Source organism: Poecilia latipinna, unplaced genomic scaffold (genome assembly GCF_001443285.1).
Source record: "Poecilia latipinna isolate Pla-1442-1.1 unplaced genomic scaffold, P_latipinna-1.0 Scaffold1818, whole genome shotgun sequence".
Taxonomy (NCBI): domain Eukaryota; kingdom Metazoa; phylum Chordata; class Actinopteri; order Cyprinodontiformes; family Poeciliidae; genus Poecilia; species Poecilia latipinna.
Window position 1 is genome coordinate 57,625 of NW_015114434.1, and position 17,676 is coordinate 75,300.

Sequence of the window (17,676 nt, forward strand, 5' to 3'; positions counted from 1 at the left end):
TATATATATATATTTACACTGACCTCACACAAAGCAATGGTGATAACAGAGATGAAACTTTAAAGCGACAAGGCTTGAGTCTATATTAAACTGATAATCTAAATCATCATGTTGCAGAGATAAAATGAATCAGTTGTTCAGCTGTAAATGCTGACTGAATATACTGCAAGTAGGAGACATTTTCTCCCAGTTACTTACATCTATGACGGCGGGAAAAAACAAAACAAAACAAAACGAAAAACCTAAGTCAAATACAAAGCTGTAATGTTATCAGAGGCCATGAGCCATAACCATGATAATATCTATCTTTCCCCTGCAGAGGTTGGGGTAACTTGATAGAAGCAATACATCGCTGGCCATATACGCGCTGATGCACACAGGTACACATCAAACATCTTATATTAGGTCTGTCAGGAGGCGAGGGGCAGGGAGGGGAGGCAGATGGGGAAACAGACACTGCTTGACATAAACACAGTGACAGAGACGGCCCGGTGATGGATGGGTCCTGACAGGAACGAGGAAAAACAAACGTGCTTCCACAACAATTCATTAAACTCCACGTACAGTTTTGCACATGTGCATACGTGCGCGCGTCACGTGTTACGGCACAGCGCCTCGGCTCGTTCAGCGTCTTGTTTTTCCCGTTTCTGTGTGAAGGTTTTCAATTATCCGGCGGTCGCACCTTTCTCGCAGCAAATTAGCGCGAGAGGGCTGGGAAGAACAACCTGAAACGGATAATGAGATTCGGCGTGGGTGAGCCCTATTAGAAAGTAAGACCCTGGCTGATCGTCATGTTTTCGAGTGTAACTGAAGGTGAGGGAACGAGGCGTCCCACTGAGCAATCTTAGTTAAAAATACATTTCAGCGACATCTAAATTATACCCAGAGACATCCGAGCTGAAATCGGATCAAACTGTGTGGAATCGTGAAAGTTTTTGAAGTTTAAATCACGGTATAGAAACTGATTGATCCATGTGCAGCTGAGAGCCAAAACAGTGAAACAGATCAGACCTGTCAGCTCCGTTTGCCTGAGAATGACATCACACACTAGTCGAAACCCTGCTAGTTGGAAGCTAGCATTTTAGCAATGCTAATCACTATTAGCTACGCTAGCCAATAACAATCTACGGCTCTCCATTCTATCAATTTAAATATGATGGAGCAAGTAGAAGTTGTATAAAACTACGGATGACTTTAGTCAATAAGAGAAAACATTAGCAGTGCATAAACACAGTTGCCTTAATTTTCCTACCATATTTGTGAAGTTTAGCAAACCATTATGAATCTGAACTCTGGGTTGGTGGGGAACGCTCCCTTTCCAAGCCGGGACTTCAACTTACAGAAAAAAATTCTATATATTTTAAACTAGAGATTCCAAATTCTTTACAAGAACTGTGAACCAGACCTTAGTTTTCAACATTATTTGCCAGGCTAGTTTGAAAACATATTTTAAATCAGCGTTCACAGTCCAAAACACACAAGGACATTCACTGACCCTTTTGGCTGAACAGACAATAGACCAGAGATCGACACTCGACTCCATTTTCACCTCGACAGGGTGATTCAGCTGGTCTTCATACAGCTGGGCGGTTCTAGAGTCCGGAACGTAGCGCCACGTGATGAGTACTCAACACCAACAACAATGGGGGCTATTTTAAACAATCTGCTCATTGTCCCTTTGTAAGGGAGTCACTTCTGTGATGCAACTAGTGATTCCAACCTTACGGAGTTGGTGATTGACAATCTACTGAAATTGGATTTTCAGCCCGACTGTGCACACTTGGAACCACAGCAAAGGTACCAGCCCTAAATATTGGGCTGGTACCAAGTAACCATAGAAAACCCTTGGAAAGCCCAGTTGAGCCACAATGAGTAGGAAAAGGGACATTAGTTTTGTCTTGAGTCTCACTTAGGATACAGAAACAGTCAAATTTCACTTAGATTTGGACCCTAAAGATTCAAGACTTGACTTAGACATGGTCTGGAGCTCATGTCTCATGAATTTTCTTTTTTGTTTGTAAGTTAAGTCTTTTTTTCCTCCAAGTGCTCATGCCGTACTCTGATGGAATGGCGCCCTGGGCAGCGAGGCATCACAAAATGAAAGAGGAAGTGGTCTCAGAGAGAAAACACATTTTAGAAGATCTTAAGTAAAAACATTGTTCAGGGTTTCATCTTTGCATTTACTTCAGGGCAGCTATTTTTTTTTTCCCCCTTAGAAGCTTGACAAAGTTCTTTATCCGTTGCACGCTCCGCATTCAGATGAACTGAACTCGCAAATGAGATGCCAGCAGGGGCAAAATGTCCCGCTCACCTTCGCAAATTGCCCCCACGATTTCAACCCAAGCGTGCAGTTGTTCTTAGCAGTTAAAATGTAAACACTACAATCAGCATTTTAATTCGTGATTGCCAAACAAGCTGTAAGCTAATCACGGGGAAGAGATAATGAGGGAAGCAAAAGAGAGAGCGAGGCTGGAGAGAGAGAGTCTGTGATTAGCTCATGCCTCGGAATTCTGTTTTTCTTTTCCTCACAGCTAAGGGCTTTGCATGTTAAACAAAGTGCCGTGTATGCCCTGATAATCCACTGTTATCTACAAATCTGCTTAAGGTGTTTTCTTTTTATGTTGACATTTCCCTGCCATATCCTCAGCTATCAAAGACGTTGCAGTGCCGCCGCTGTGCGCCGACGCTCCGACAACGACCCAATAATTATAACAGTTAAGGTGATAGCCCAGAGCATGGCGAGACCTTTGGTTGGACGTACATCCTAAATCGACAGGCGTAATGCCTTTAACCTTTCGCTTCAGATTCATTGCAAAGCTCACGCCGCCGAGAGCGAGGGCCGAACATGGGCCATTAGAAATGATTACAGCATTGCAGTTTATTATAGTCTAATTGTAAAGCGTCTCTGTATACGTACTGGTAAAATATGTTTTAAAAGTGAGTTCCACCGTTCACGTATGCTGCCAACATTTCCTCTTTCCTGCGTTTTAGTAGAACTGAAAAGAGGTAGAGGGGATTTTCCTCTAAAATATTCAAAGCTAAATATTCACCCAAGGTTTAACGCAACATAATACCAATGTAAATATAGAAAAAGAAAACAAGAAAAAATTATCCTCCCTCATTTAATTTCTGCTCAAGTGCAATTGCAGAACAAAGGAGGCATACAGTACCTTGGTTTGGTCACTTTATTCAACAATCATTGTTGAAATCAAATCAAAACCCCCGTCTTTGTTTACCCACCCTCGGATGTCAATAAATAAATCATTTAAAAATATCAGCAGTATAACACTGCAAGAAGAAGCCAAGTTCACGGCTATTTTGTGAAATCACCATATGCCTCTTTGCTATTAATACATTCACTAGAGTGTGGGAATGAAGACGTTCCATATCTAATGAATTGAAGCCAATTTACAGGAGATATCATGCTTGGCTAGCTCTGCTATACTATCTCAAATGTAGGATTAAAATGCATTCATTTCACTTCCTTAAGAGGTTACTCCAATTATCCGTTTGGTTAGAACCACGTAGGGAGGCGCTTTCCCACATCACCCACACAATTTACTGTACATCTTTATCGCTTCCCCTACATCCACGCCACTTCACTTCCTTTTTCCACCCAATCATACATGCATGCCCACACGCATACACACATTTCTTTTTTTTCTTTTTCTTCCTGTTCTGTGCTGTAAAGCAGACTCAGAACTTTCTTGCTGTTGGCCCTCATCTCTGCAGAACAGATGGCTGCTTTTCTGCACCACATGGCTCACACTCAGGAGACGCGGGGTGCTCTTTAAGAAGAAAAAGACTTTCAATCTGCTTTAGCAACTGTAGCACCCTAACCCCACCGCCCCGCCTCGTCATCACGTCATCTCTTTTCCGTCAGCTGCGACTTTCCTCCGTCGCCAGCAAACACTGCCGCAGCGATTTGACGCCCCGGCCAGGGTTGATTGTTATGCTAATAGTTGATGCTTACATGCGCGAGTCGACATGCAAGGTCACGACGAGAGGTTATTAAGATGCCGAGCCTGGTTCGCCCGGTCCACCGGTCGTGAACTCTTTCGCAAGTTTTCCGTCAAGTTTCTCCAACGTGAGGTAGAAGAGTCCATATATATGGAGAGACGCATTTATTATTCATGCTGAGAGTTGGTTTGAATGTGCTGGAGAGCTGGGATTATGTGGAAGAGGGAGGGGTGGTGAGAAGAGTACAGTACTTTTCTTTCTCTTAGCATTTTAATCATAGATCAGTTTGAGAAACACAGGCTGTGTTTGCCCTGAGGCCTGCCATGAGAATTTAAATTATGCGAGTCTGTTTGTTAAATTCGACTTGGTTTGAATATGTGCGACATACGGTGCCTTGAACAGATATTCAAACTCCAGGAGTTTTTTTTTTTTTTTTTTTTTACATTTTGCTACATTACAAGGCTTCAACTTTGGATTCCTAAATGTATCAAATCTGTCAACCTTCTCACAGCATGATGTGTATTCATTTTCCCACCACATGTTGGGGTTTGCATACAAATCAGAGGAGCATCCCTCTTCAGACCTAAAAAGCTGTGCTTGTGATAGTTTGTGTAACGTAATGTGTTTGTGATGCTTTTGTTTTAAGATACTAAATAAAGATTCATAGTAGGTAGGTCTTCAAAAGGTTACCAGTCTTCAACAATACCCAAATTGAACTCAGTTGTGCTTGATTTGTGCTCTGAAACCTTTGTGCCTTTAAGTTTTTGTAACTTTTAAACTATGCCACCAGCTAGCAAAACCGACTGATTCATGTAATGTGGAGGAACTGGTTCAGCCAACCACTGACAAAGAGTCAAATCTTGAAAAATCCTTTTAAACCTTTCTGTTATGTTGGGTAGTGTTGGTTTGTGGCATATCATATAAATTAAATAAAGGGCTCTGTATGTTCGAACCAAACTGCCAAAATCGGTTCTCATTGTCGCAGTTGTGTGATGAAAGTTTTGTCATTTTGTTCTCAGCCTCGTGTCGTCAGCCCCTAAAACTCCCCTGATGAACTTTTTGCCCCGATCTTCATGAGTAACTATTGTGTGATTGGTCTGAACTTCGTGGGTGTTTGTTTTTGTGGAAAACAACCCCAAATACTCAACTTCATGATGTCGGTTTTGCAGCCGTAGAGTGGGATGGATAGTTTTGAGGAGCAATTGTTCGAGCCTGTGAGGAAGAACGTACTGAAACATTAAAACCTTCATGCAGCGGGAGAACGTCTCACCGAGGCTTTCCATTCTTATTTTCTGATAACATGGGAAATAAAACTGGATTTTCCAGCTTTTATTTCCTCCTTGTGAACCCGTAATAGTTGTCCCTTTCTGTCATGATGGCCGTGTTTACTGTACTGCTGTAAACCACACATACGATAAAACACCTTGACGTATACTCCTGCCAGAGGGGTTTCGCATGAGGAGTCGGCTCGATGTGTCTTGTGGATTGTGAAAGGTTTGTGCAAAAACAAACATTCGAAAACCACGTGACCGCACCTCGACAATTCGACTTTGGTCCAAGTTCATTTTGTTTCATAACCCTTGTTCCCCAAAATAAAATTCCTTGCAACCAATTTTCTTTAGAAATCCCCCCTATTGGCCAATATAGATATTGTATAAAGGCTTACAGATAGCACAAACATAAAAAAACACACAGAAAGTAAAAATAGATAATACATACGATGTGGAGCATGATGTAGTCGCCCAGGCGTGGGGCGCTGTCGATGCGAACAAGGATGGCATCCTTGATGGTGGTGCTGAAGCCCACCGCCAGCCGGTCCGTCCGTGTGCTTGGCCTCTCGTTGTTGGGCCATGTGTAGGTGATCAGGCCTCCTCCTTTGCCAAAGATGTAGGTGGTGCCAGCTATTGTAGCAAAAGACAAGAAAAAAACAGTTTTTTAAAATTCACAAACCATTGTTAAAGCTTTTTAAATCAACCAACAATGAATAAAGAGGGTTAAGTCAATAGAAGTATTAAATGGAAGTGTGTTAATTTCTGTTTCAGGACTTTGTTGAACCACTGCCACAATTTTAGGCAGAAGTCAGCGTCTCCACTGAATCAAACTCTGGCCTCTCCAGCTCTTAAATATAGCTCCTTTCTTGGGAATAGGAGCCAGTTTGGACCGAATGGGATAAGTCTCCCAATCCTCATGTATTATATATGAGACCTGTAACCAAAGAACAAAGCTTGGCAGAGGAAAATAGAGAAGGGCTTGTGCAGGAGGTCTTGGAACAGAGATTGAAGAACTTTCATTGAGCTTAATTTGATAAATGGGTCTCACTAACAGTAGGGAAGGAAGACTTTGCCAAAAATGTAGCTTTTGCATCACGTAGATGTGTGTCAGATGCGCGCCTCTGACTTAATCAAACCTGGCCCGAAGCCACGGGGGTTGTGAAAACCGCTCGCACATTTCCATTTTTATTTTTTGCCACAGCCTGGTAACATTTCACTGCCTGGTTGCAGGGTCGGATTCCGTTTCAGCTTCTGAATGTTCCCTAAGGTGGGTCAGAATTAAGGCGGTGAATCAATGTGCCGCTCAGCCATCCAGTTCACGTTTAGGCAAAGAAATCATCAAGAGATCAAAGGCATTAGACCTTAGAGAAGATAGAGCGCGGTATCTGAATCCGCATGCGAGGCAAAGCCGACATCTCAGGCCGTGGGAGGGTGGAAAGCATTTGGCCCACCTTGCAGGCTGACGGGGGATTGCTAATGAAGCCTCCGAGTCCTTGCATCGGTGTATTAATTCATTTTTTCTGCCTCCATCAACACTCTCCGTCTTCTGCATCACCTCCCACCCACTGCCATTACCATTCACTTCCTCTCCGAGTCACCTGAACATCTGTTTGGCCGTGTGATGGGTGCCCAGCTGTCTCTCTGTTTCCCCTATGAAGCGGCCAACAATCTGCTCCATGGTCCGTTATACCCGGGAGACCGGGAGAACATATGGACGGGAAAGTCTACGGACACAGGAGAGACACTGTTGGCGAGATGAGCATCTCTATTTGCCTTCAAGCATTAAAAAATGGTCTGCTTTTCACATAGCTCAGGTGTCAGCACCGCAAACCACCAACTTCTGCTATCTATGTGGCACAGCAAAAATATCAGAACCAGTAAAGCATTCCAAGCGTCAAACAGCTGCTTATAACTAATTATTCTAAACTGATGGCTGCTCTTCTTTTTTCCTTCAAAGAGAACAATGTCCCTGGACTCACTTTAGTAAACCCTGCAACATCTCAAGGTGGGAACTTTTTTCACAAACAGTTTGGTCACTCTGTCACATATCTACTTCATCTTACTCATCTGTGGTCATCCATCAACTACTATTTGAGTTATTGCGTATTGTTTGTGGCCATCGCCTTCCTACACAATTCTGTTCAACTCACCATCTGGGATTTCTCCCATTGAGCTCAATTACTCAGGACACATTTTATCCTGGCCAATCAGTGAACAGACGGAGAAGTTGTGAACAATGACGTCGATTTTCTGCAATGATTTTGAATTGTGGTTTCCCTGTAGCTGAGGTTTGGCAATGGCATCGGAGGAAGTGAACAAAGTTATTCATTCAGGCAAATTTCCACATTTGAGGACAATAAATATTACTATTAAATTCAGTCTGTATTGGGCCCCTCTTCCAAATATCGAGTAAGGGGAATGTCTAAGACATTGCATTACAGGCAAAGACATTCTGGCCCTACTCTCCACCAGGTTCGGCAAAAGTCTTATTTTCCAGCTGACGCCATTGATTTCCGGTTAGCTTGACAACATAGCGCCCTTCACAATTGAACACAATTGCGCACATCACAGCTAGACATTAGCAATTGGGTAAAATCATATACAATTGTTTAAAACTTCAAGGGTCCACCCCTCCGGAAAGAAATCGTTTCTCAATAGCTGAGGATCCAGACCTTCTGTACAAAGCAAAGCGTAGAAACAAGGGGCTGGTTTTTACCAGGCTAAAGCAGAGGAAGCACAGGATGAAACTTATAAAATCTATGACAGCAACACATACTCTATGAAAATCACTTATTGATGCACCATTCCCGTAAACCTGTTGTTTCAATGTGTGTTTTAGAAAATACATTGTACCTTGGCTTGCACCAAGACAAACACTGCATCTGATCTTAAGAGTTTTATTTCAGCACCCTCTAGAGAAAATTCAAAGAGGAAGTTCATACTTCATTTAATTAAATAATATTAACAGCACAACTTTTAAAAACACTAATAATTTTCAAAATTACAGTATCTATTTAAACAATGTTATTTCCAAACGTATGAACAGTAAAGGAGTTTAAAATGGGAGTACCACTGTCTCCTACAGAAGATTGGGGTATAAAACCAGAACTAGAAAGCTCCTGTGGATCCTGCAAAACATTCATCGACCTAAACTGTCAGAATACAAGCACCTGACTCCCTGATGGCAGCAGACAGCATTCAGCAGACCTGCGTGCACAAGAGCTGGCCTCCAAGTTTTTCCTCGCAAGCCAGAGTTGAGCTCGAGTTGGAATGCATTTCCCAGACATCTGCGCAAACTTCGCCCATCTCATCTCCCAAACACTCTTGTTTTTTTCTTGAGGGGATAACGATGATGAGCAGCAAAGATACAAGCACCCCGGGGAGCCAATTATCACATTGAGGAGATTTGCTTAGTGTTTCAAAAAGACAATGTTCCCCATGAAACACACACACACACACACACACACACACACACACACACACGCACGCAAACAGGCGGGGTGATGGAGGCACAAATGTACATCGTGACGCTCAAGTAGGAATGTGTGCAAACACGCGTCACATCGACGGAGCCTCCTCACGCGCCGTCACGCAAGTGGGTGATTATCGGCACAAGTGCAAAGAGAAGGCGGAGAACCCGAGATCGCCGGGATGTAGCGCCTTTCCACTAACAACCTGCCGGGGCCTGGACCGCTCCGGGAGGAAATCCACGGCATATCAATTTGTGCAGCTTTTGCCTAAAAACACACCGGAGTGAGGCGCCGTCGCTGACATCCGCATCAAGATTCGAAAAGCAATGACAGCAAGATAAACTGCCGGTGTGGCTGCCTGGCTAAACAAGCGAGGTCAAGAGTCGCTGTCGAATAACCTTGCTGAAATGTGAGGGCTCTGCCACTCCGGGTGTAGATGGTTGATAAACTTCAATTGATGAAGAAAAAAGCTTCCCACTTAGCATCGAATTGTTCTTACAGGACTAATATAAATAATGTGCACTCAGGTTTTGACTGGTTTTAAATCCTATAGCTTCATTACTATTCTACTACTAAATTTTAAAATTCCGAAAGTTTTTCATTTTTTCAGTTAAAGATCTATTTAAATTCATATATATATATATATGTCACCATACATCCAGTTAAGACATTTTCAAATTCCTTAGGCAAAAAAATAACTATCTTAAATGCACTTTTTACTTACAGAGCAGTGAAGGAGCAGAACGCTTTACCATTAACTCCCAGAAGAGCTGAAGAGATGGCGGTTTTAAAAAAAAAAAAGCCAAAATGAGTTTTTAGGATGAACACACTTAAAACTGAAATGGTTAATTATTGAATATTTTCTATATTTATCAACATTTGCATGAACTATAATTCATTCTTATTGCTATGCATGTCAAACCTGTCGCACATTTCAATGATTTCTACTGTATGATGTTCTTAATGATGGAAATCCAGGAAGAGTAGCTGGGTGCAAAGCCTGGCTAATGGAGACCCTAACCAACTTGCATCAAAACCATCTTATGCAACAGATCAAATCAAACAAAAAATATTGTGTAGCTTGTAGCTTAGCTTTATCTAATAAATAAATACAATAAAGTCCCGTGCAATCAACTGCCTTCAGAAGTTACCTAATTACCTAACAGAGTCAACGTGGGTGCAGCTAAGCTCGTTACAATCACAGCTGATCTGTGAAAACCTCTGAGGTTTGTTAGAGAACAGTAGGATCCAAACAGGGTCACACAGACCAAGAAACACAGCAGGAAGAGCTAGAGTTAGGCTGCAAAACAATAAAACAATCTTGAAACATTTCATGGAAATTGGTCCAATCCCTAATCTGAAAAGGAAAAGGGGATTATGGCACACCTGAGAACTGATTTTAAGATCTTGCTTTTAGTTTTTAAATGTTTAAGTGGTCCGGCAACTCTGATGATGAAACACGGCGGTGGCAGCATCTTGCTCTGGGGATGTTTTCTTTTATTAGTGCGAACAAGGAACACATTTTCGGATATTTATTTATTAAAAAATATCACAGAAATCATGTATTTTCTTTTTACCTCATTAAATCTGTCATTTCACATCAATCCGTTCCCTTTTATAATCTCGGCTCAATTACCAACATAGTATGTGATGATCATTTTGGTGAAAGCATACTGTGTGGCCCAGTGTTTTATCTTAATTTCCTTGGCTAAGAGTGCGACAAAGGCTTTAATAAAACGTTTTGAGATTGCTCCAGCTCTTAGATTGATTTCTGAAAACAGACTAAAGGCAGTTCTAAAAATAATCTTTGTCACAGTTAGCACAGAATATCCTGGAATGATTTCAGATGAGAATTAACGTGATCAACGCTCGCAAAACAGAGATTTTGTAGCACAGAGCAGCAGGAATGACTGATTCAGAGTCGGCATTGTAGCTAAGAGGCCTGGTGAGAAGCCAGCAGCCAGAAAAGTATCATCAAAAGGAATTAAATCTACAATCTAATCACAGTACTGCAAAGGATGTATATTTTTGGTGAATCAGAAGCGGCTTTCATCTGCGTCTTTGAATAATGCAATTGTGCTATGGCCATTGGGTACAAAAGAGTGGCCATCTGAAATGCTGCTGTAGCTGGAGATGCTCTATTTATCTGAGAGAGGAAGATTTGAAGCAAACTGGCCAACATAGAGAGAGATTTAATATTCTGTTTCGGACCTAGAAGGAAATTATAAGATAAAATATTCCAGGAAAACAAACAAACACACACACAAAAAAAAACAAAAAAACATTGAGGTTGTTTTTAAACTAAAGTTAAATGCATAAATGCATTATTTCCTCCCCGCCCCAGCTCCTCGAGTTATGATTCATTGCATCTGCAGCATGACTCCGTTTAGACGCAAACAGTGGATGAGAGAGTGGGTCAAAGCCGTAGCCTCTATTTCACAGAGGTCCCCCGAGGCGTGGCAGCGTAGGCAGAAGGTCAGGACACCTGTCTTTGGACAGATATGTCCTTCAGGCCGCAACATGACATCAACCAAACCAGATGAAAAGTGAAGAAGAAGAAAAACATTTACGCAGAAAAAAAAAATATCAGAAGGTCACTGCTTTCAATGAGCTTAACCAGCAAAAACATAAAAAAAATAAAAAATAAAAATTGGAAGAAAAGAACGTGTCAGCTCTCACCTTGATGAAAATGTTTCACACTCATTGTTTAATGTATTGTGCACTCACTCAGTCTCTATCCTGTAAGCATTTCAACATCGTAAGGCTAGGATGCTACCGTGTAATGGGAGCAGAGAGGAGAAGAAGATGATAAAAAAAAGGAAGAACAGCAGCTGCCATGATGTGGTTGTGTTATAACTGGGTAATTGGTTGTAGTCAGACTTCAGTGCCACGCTGTGATAAAAGCCTCTGTTTAGATGTAGCAGACTTACAGGAAAAGACTGGGACTGCCTGTCCTACTGTAAAAGAAATGGTTATTAACTCATTAAAATCCACACTGCAAAGGCAGACAACACAATCTAAACACGCGTGTGTTCATCCGTCAGGGTTTTAGCAGGTGTCAGTTTAGTGTTTTACTCGCATATATGCATGTAGAAGTTTTAGAAAATGAAAAAGCACAGGCAAAACTCATTCAGCCTTTGGCAAATTTTGACATATAGCTCACTATATATGTCTTGGGGTGGCATGGGTCCTCAAAAGGCACCTGTCAGCTGCAAGCCTAATAAGTTCTCTCTTGCTGATTTGCATGTCCAGCGATGGGGAGCAGGTGTTCTCTTGTGCTATATGCAGAATAAGCACCAAGAGTGCAATTTACCATTAAGATTATCTGATTTGAAGGTCTGTTGGAAAGGACTGCTTTAAAGAAATCGTGACTGTCACTAAAAGACAGTTTTGTGAAAACTTAATCCCAAAAGGTGATTCTTGGTTTTCCTCAAAGACATAAGAGCATTAGGATGCATCCACACCAGCCTTTTTAGTCCACTTTAATTTAACTTCTTTGGGTTGGCGTAGGTGCTCAATCAAACTCTGATGTGGATGAAACACCTAATCTCAGGTCCCCCTTAAAGCACTAGGTTTCAGGTCAATTAAAGTGAAATCTGGTGCGGTTCAAATACATATGTAAACACAAGCGGACCGGAGACCGCTCCAAAACCAGGAAGCGGTCTAAAGCGCAGTGTATTATGGGTAAATAAAACCAAAGCAAATGCGACCAAATCCAATTCACTATGGCTCGTGGTCTTTTATCAAAGGCAAAAGAGAAATCCTACAACCACTAAAATTTGACGCCACACCATTTTGGTGAAACTAAAGTTTAGGATCACAGATGTTCAGTCAATAAATCTGTAGCAAATGTGCAATGCCATCATGGGAATATGGACCAAATCTTGGAGGAAAGTCTCATACTGTCAAGAATTAAAACTCTTCTAAGGGTAAAAGAGTTGCATTAGAAGGTGTATCTAATAAAGTAGATGGTGAGTTTAGATATGGTGTAGAAGGAAGGGTCTACCAGTCTTTAAAGAATCACCATTGCCTTGAACTGCCCTCTAGGCAAAGCCAAACTCATCATCTATGCACAAATGACATCTTGAAGCCATCAGACAGACATCCACAAGGTTTGTACTGCATCCCTCACATCCTCAAGCGCACACCCTTCCCCTCCTTCCTCCTTGCTGGTTTTGTGTGTTGTTTGTGTGCTTTTATGTCTTTCCTCTTGTTATCTCTTGGGTTTTCTGCAGCTTGCACCCCAGGGGATGCAAAAAAGAAGGCGAACATGGTTTGATGTGGTCAAATTTCCTGCCATCGGAGACTAAGGGCGGAGGGGAGTAGTTAAAAAAAAAAAAAAGAGTAAATCTTGGACAGAAACGCATCCAGATAGTGAGATGGAGAATGTAATTGCCTCCTCAATCATTTTTTGAAAGAACTTTGTCATTACAATCCTTCCCTTCTCCATGCTTTATACATGGGGGATTATTAGGCGTGCTGTCCTTCACGAGTCCAATGAAGATTCATTGACAGAGGAATCAAATTGTGAGATACTGAGCTGTGTAATCGCTGGGATTTATCTCCATTTTGCAAGCTTTTATCAATTCATAATTCGCATCTCCAACTGTTGCCTCTCCCCTCTGGGAAAAGGAGAGAAAAGAACTGATGATTGGGTTTGTTTGCCCTCGGATTTTTCTCTCGGGCGTTATGTTCAATCAGCCTCCAGCAGCAAATCTTTAAAGGAATGTCTGCAACACTATGCGCGTTCATTCGGAAATGTGGACAGAAAACGCGTGGCGCTTGCATTTATCCCTAAGTTTCCTTCGCACGTTGTGGCCGCGCATCCCCGTCGCTCAGCGGCTAAACTGAACGAAAAGACCAGAATATGATTGATGAAGGGCAGTGTGTCGTGAAGAATGGCTACGCAGAGAGAACAGCCAGTCTTGAATGATTTACGCTGTTTGTTTCTCCCGTTATAATAAGCTATAGCATTACCGCACTGTATGGGTTTACGCACCGAGAGGCAGGGGTAATGGAAGTGGCAGGAACACTGAAACAAAAGACAGAATGGACAGAGCATGCCAAAAGAAAAGTGGAGGGGTTTTGTCTTTGGCAGCCGGAGCTCTGCTATGATATATGTGCAAACACCGAACTGTGAAAATCATCAAGTTTGGGGATTACAACAAGGATTTGTTCATTTTTCTTCAAGATTTGGCCAGAGGACGATCAACCATGTTCACACTAATTACTTTCCGTAGTGTCTTATGAAACTATTAACATCCTGTTGAGTGCTTTTAGGCTTTTATTTTACAATTACATCTTTAGATGAATTTCATAGGGTTTTGTTTTTGGAAAACAAGGCAGAGTGTTGTCTGTTCACATCTAGAGAATGAAAATTAACTCAAGCTCAGCCAAATATCATCCAGAGTGTCATATAACATGATTTGTGTTTATCTAATTATTTTAATGTAAACTATTTGTTCACTGTTCACCGTTTCAGTATTCAAAGCTTTATGTGTATGTAAATGTCTGAATGTGGTAGAAAAACAACGTAATGACATAAAGAGGGTACTGAAAACTACCCAGCTTAGGATCCCATCTTACAACATTTAGTTGGAATAATAAAACTTTATGACCCGGGGCGCTTTACGAATTGCATCACAGTGACACAGAAGCACAGACAGACTTTGCTTTTGCAGACCGGGCGGCAAAGTGTCACCATCAGCTGAGATAATAAAGTCTAAGCCCGTGGGCAGTTGCTCCATTCGCTGGAAATGAGAAGTCAAACACCACATTGTTAGTGTGTGTGCTACCGTTGCAACAACAAGGCCCGCTATAGTTCTGGCCTCTCTGCTTCTGCGAGGTTCAGTACCGACAGGTTTGTCAGAGTTGGTTATTGGTGCCAGTGTGCTGGGATAGGAGGGGAGTGACGGGAAACGGCTGACCAGAAACACGAAACCATGTTCAACTTGACTTTTGGCACTTTCAATTTAAAGCGGACAGAGAATATCTTTAAACAAATGATGTTACAGGAGAGGGCTCTGGGTCGTTTCAAGCTTTCACCAATTCGTTCCCCATTTTGTACCACATATTGCCATTTAGTCCCTTCCTACTCCCATTTCATTCTGGTTAAGGAATCTGTTTTGAATCTGTGACCTAAAACTCTTAGGAATGTATTTTTTTTCTTATTCCCATGAATTATGGAGATATTGTGTCATTAAGCTGCTTAAATACCATCTAAGTCAACTTTAACAGTGTTATATTTCGCACTAATTTTACTTCTCACTCTATTACCATTCATTGTGGTCCTGATCCCTTTTTGACTAGCTGTGAAATTATGACCCTTGATCAAACCAAAATAAATATGAACCCCCTTTCTGCTGGAGGTTATTTAATGGAGTTATATAACCACATTTCTTTGTAATAGCCCATGTTGATTACAGGAAATTACTTTAAATCACTGGTTTTCTAAGTGGGTACAAAATGTCCCAAAGGTAGGTACGCATTGAAACATAGTGGGTGTCAAACGCCTCGCCGTTTCACCACTTTGCCTTATTAGAAACTCCAAAAATAAGTAAGACAAAAGTGTTTTACTTCACGGCATTAGTTTTCAATATAGATCATTAATCAAATATTTGGAAAATGCTTTCAATACTAATAGACCAGCCAATCATGGGCTCTCTCCTGCCTATCCGAGATTGGGTAGAGAGGGTAACACTCTACAACCTTAAGGCGTCGCCTTGCTAGAAGGGAAATATAGTTCCTCCCAGTGTCTTTCTGGTCTGTCCCAAGGTCACATTTCACTGGTAAGTATGAAGAAAACCTCACTTTTGCTCAAAAGCGAATCAAAGTCACATAAATTGGAAAGCAAATTACAGCTGCATGTATTGTGACCTTAAGAGATCAATAAATTGAGAGCTTATCCTTTTGATTTCACTATTTCTTGAACGTGAAAGACACAATCACCACGAACAGTACTGCAGAGGAGGCCCGAATGCACCAGTCTGCTGCTCCATCCTACCACAACCCCTGAAAACGCTACCAAGACACTCCTACGCTTGATGCTGTCATCTTATATTCAATGCACCTTGAAAGTTAGAGCTTTGATATAGAAAGGATAATACATCAGAGTGGAGAGTGTTTCTAGTTATATGCCCAAGAAACAGTGTTCATAGTAGATGCCATAAAAGCTAATGACATTTTTCTTTTAATTGTATGCATGAAACAAGTAAAGAAATATCTTCACAAACCAATTATTTTTCAGCACATGTTGCCACTGGTTTAAAGAGATACAAACTGCAGAGAAGGAATGGCAACTTTCACTATATCCTACATACTTTGAAGCTGTACCAGTCACAAAGGAAACCAACTCTAACTCTGTAGCCATATGAAATTCTAAATGTATTGTTTTATTAACAGGAAACTTAGAAAACCCGACTTCTATGTACAAAGCGAACGCATCATCTCTCATGGATGGTGAAATCCTTCTACCAGTGCAGCGTCGCACGATCAAATGACATAATTTCAGGAACCGTGTCCCTCCACGTGGCGTCCGTACAGACAAAATTTTCCACATCGTACACCACTTAAAATTTGTAACTACGTGAACAGCTTAATATGGAAAATGAAAACATGCAAGAGCTTCTCCTAGCAGACTCTTTAATGATTCACGGCAGTATGAACATGTTGCGTAATATTGTATGCTTGCCATGCAATTCTGCCCCCCAGAGTCTAACAGAATATAGGCTAAAGTGGGGATAGGCCAACGTAAGAATGCTGCAAAACTTGTGTCCGTCTAATTTCGCATGTTTATTTTCCGCAAAGAATGTATATGCGTCATGGGTAAAGCAAGCTTTAAACTGCAAACTGTTCCAGTACACAGTGAAGGCTGCTGCATGAACATCCCAGCAGAAACCCTTTATCTGTAAATGGCAGACATGAGACCCTAAGGTTCCCAAAGCAAACACTGTTTTCTCCTGACAAAGTCCAAGTCCCACATGGAACAAGCTTGACTTTGTGTTGAGAATGTGGACGCAGCTCTTGCTGTAATTGAAGAGGGAACAAAACTTTTTTTAAAGCATCCCTACCAATGACGTATGATCAGAAATGGTTCTAAAGTGCTTTCCGAACGCACTAGAAACATATTTTTTCATTTGCATTTCAGAAATCAACTACATATTTTAGACTAAGTTTGGTAAACAAAGTTAAGATTGCGGAAACTTCTTTAACCCATGCAATTTTGCCTAAAGAACACTATCTGCCCACTTTGGAACACTATTACCCAGACAAAATATGTCCAGTGTGACAAACAAACTCAATGATACAAGACACAGTGAGGGGGCTCAGCCAGAGAGTTCCTCACATCACCCCTCATTGACAGGGAACGTACAGTACTTGACATGTTGTGTTTTGAGGAAGAACAGCTTGATTTGTCATCTGCGGCATGTTACACACAGATGAGCTGGGGGACTGTGGAGATGCGACCCGAGAAAGAGTCACTGTTTGCAGGAGGGGAGTGAGAAGACGTGAAGGGATAGAGAGAGCTGCAGTTGACGTGCGATGTCCTCGGATCCTCGGCTCAACTCTTTTGGAACAGCGGGGGGAAAGGGTTCTTACTCATCTCTCAGATCTTCGCAGATGAACAGGAAGCGCCACTCCTTGATCCCTCTCCTCCCACACTTTTAACGAAGTATTCGTGTATCTCCACTTCGGCTTCGTGTAACACTGCGAAGGCGCCAGCGTGAGTACACAGAGGAGCCACACGTACAAAGAGCAGCAGAAGGTGAGCCTTAACAACTCTCAGCTCATTACAGCCAGCCTCAACCCCTCTCTACCCCCCTACCCCTCTATACACACATACCTCCCAGTCTGTCCTCCTGCTGCATTACTGACACTCCTCTCCGTTGTAGCAGCAATCGGACAGAGAGGAAGGGCTTTAAATGATTTTTTTTCTCGGTTCTCTGGAGATGTCAGCTCCTATTCTCTCCGCTTGG

At 41.8% G+C, this 17,676-nt stretch overlaps 1 protein-coding gene across 3 annotated transcripts in view; it reads right to left on the bottom strand.

Annotated features, from left to right (window-relative positions):
- Positions 1 to 17,676, bottom strand: part of LOC106934504 (neurexin-3b-beta-like) — a 115,195-nt gene that overhangs the window by 55,536 nt on the left and 41,983 nt on the right. For all 3 annotated transcript variants that reach the window (XM_015014460.1, XM_015014459.1, XM_015014461.1), the window contains exon 2: positions 5,680 to 5,861. In XM_015014460.1, the coding sequence (XP_014869946.1) occupies positions 5,680 to 5,861 (182 nt within the window). The remainder of the gene's footprint in view (positions 1 to 5,679; positions 5,862 to 17,676) is intronic.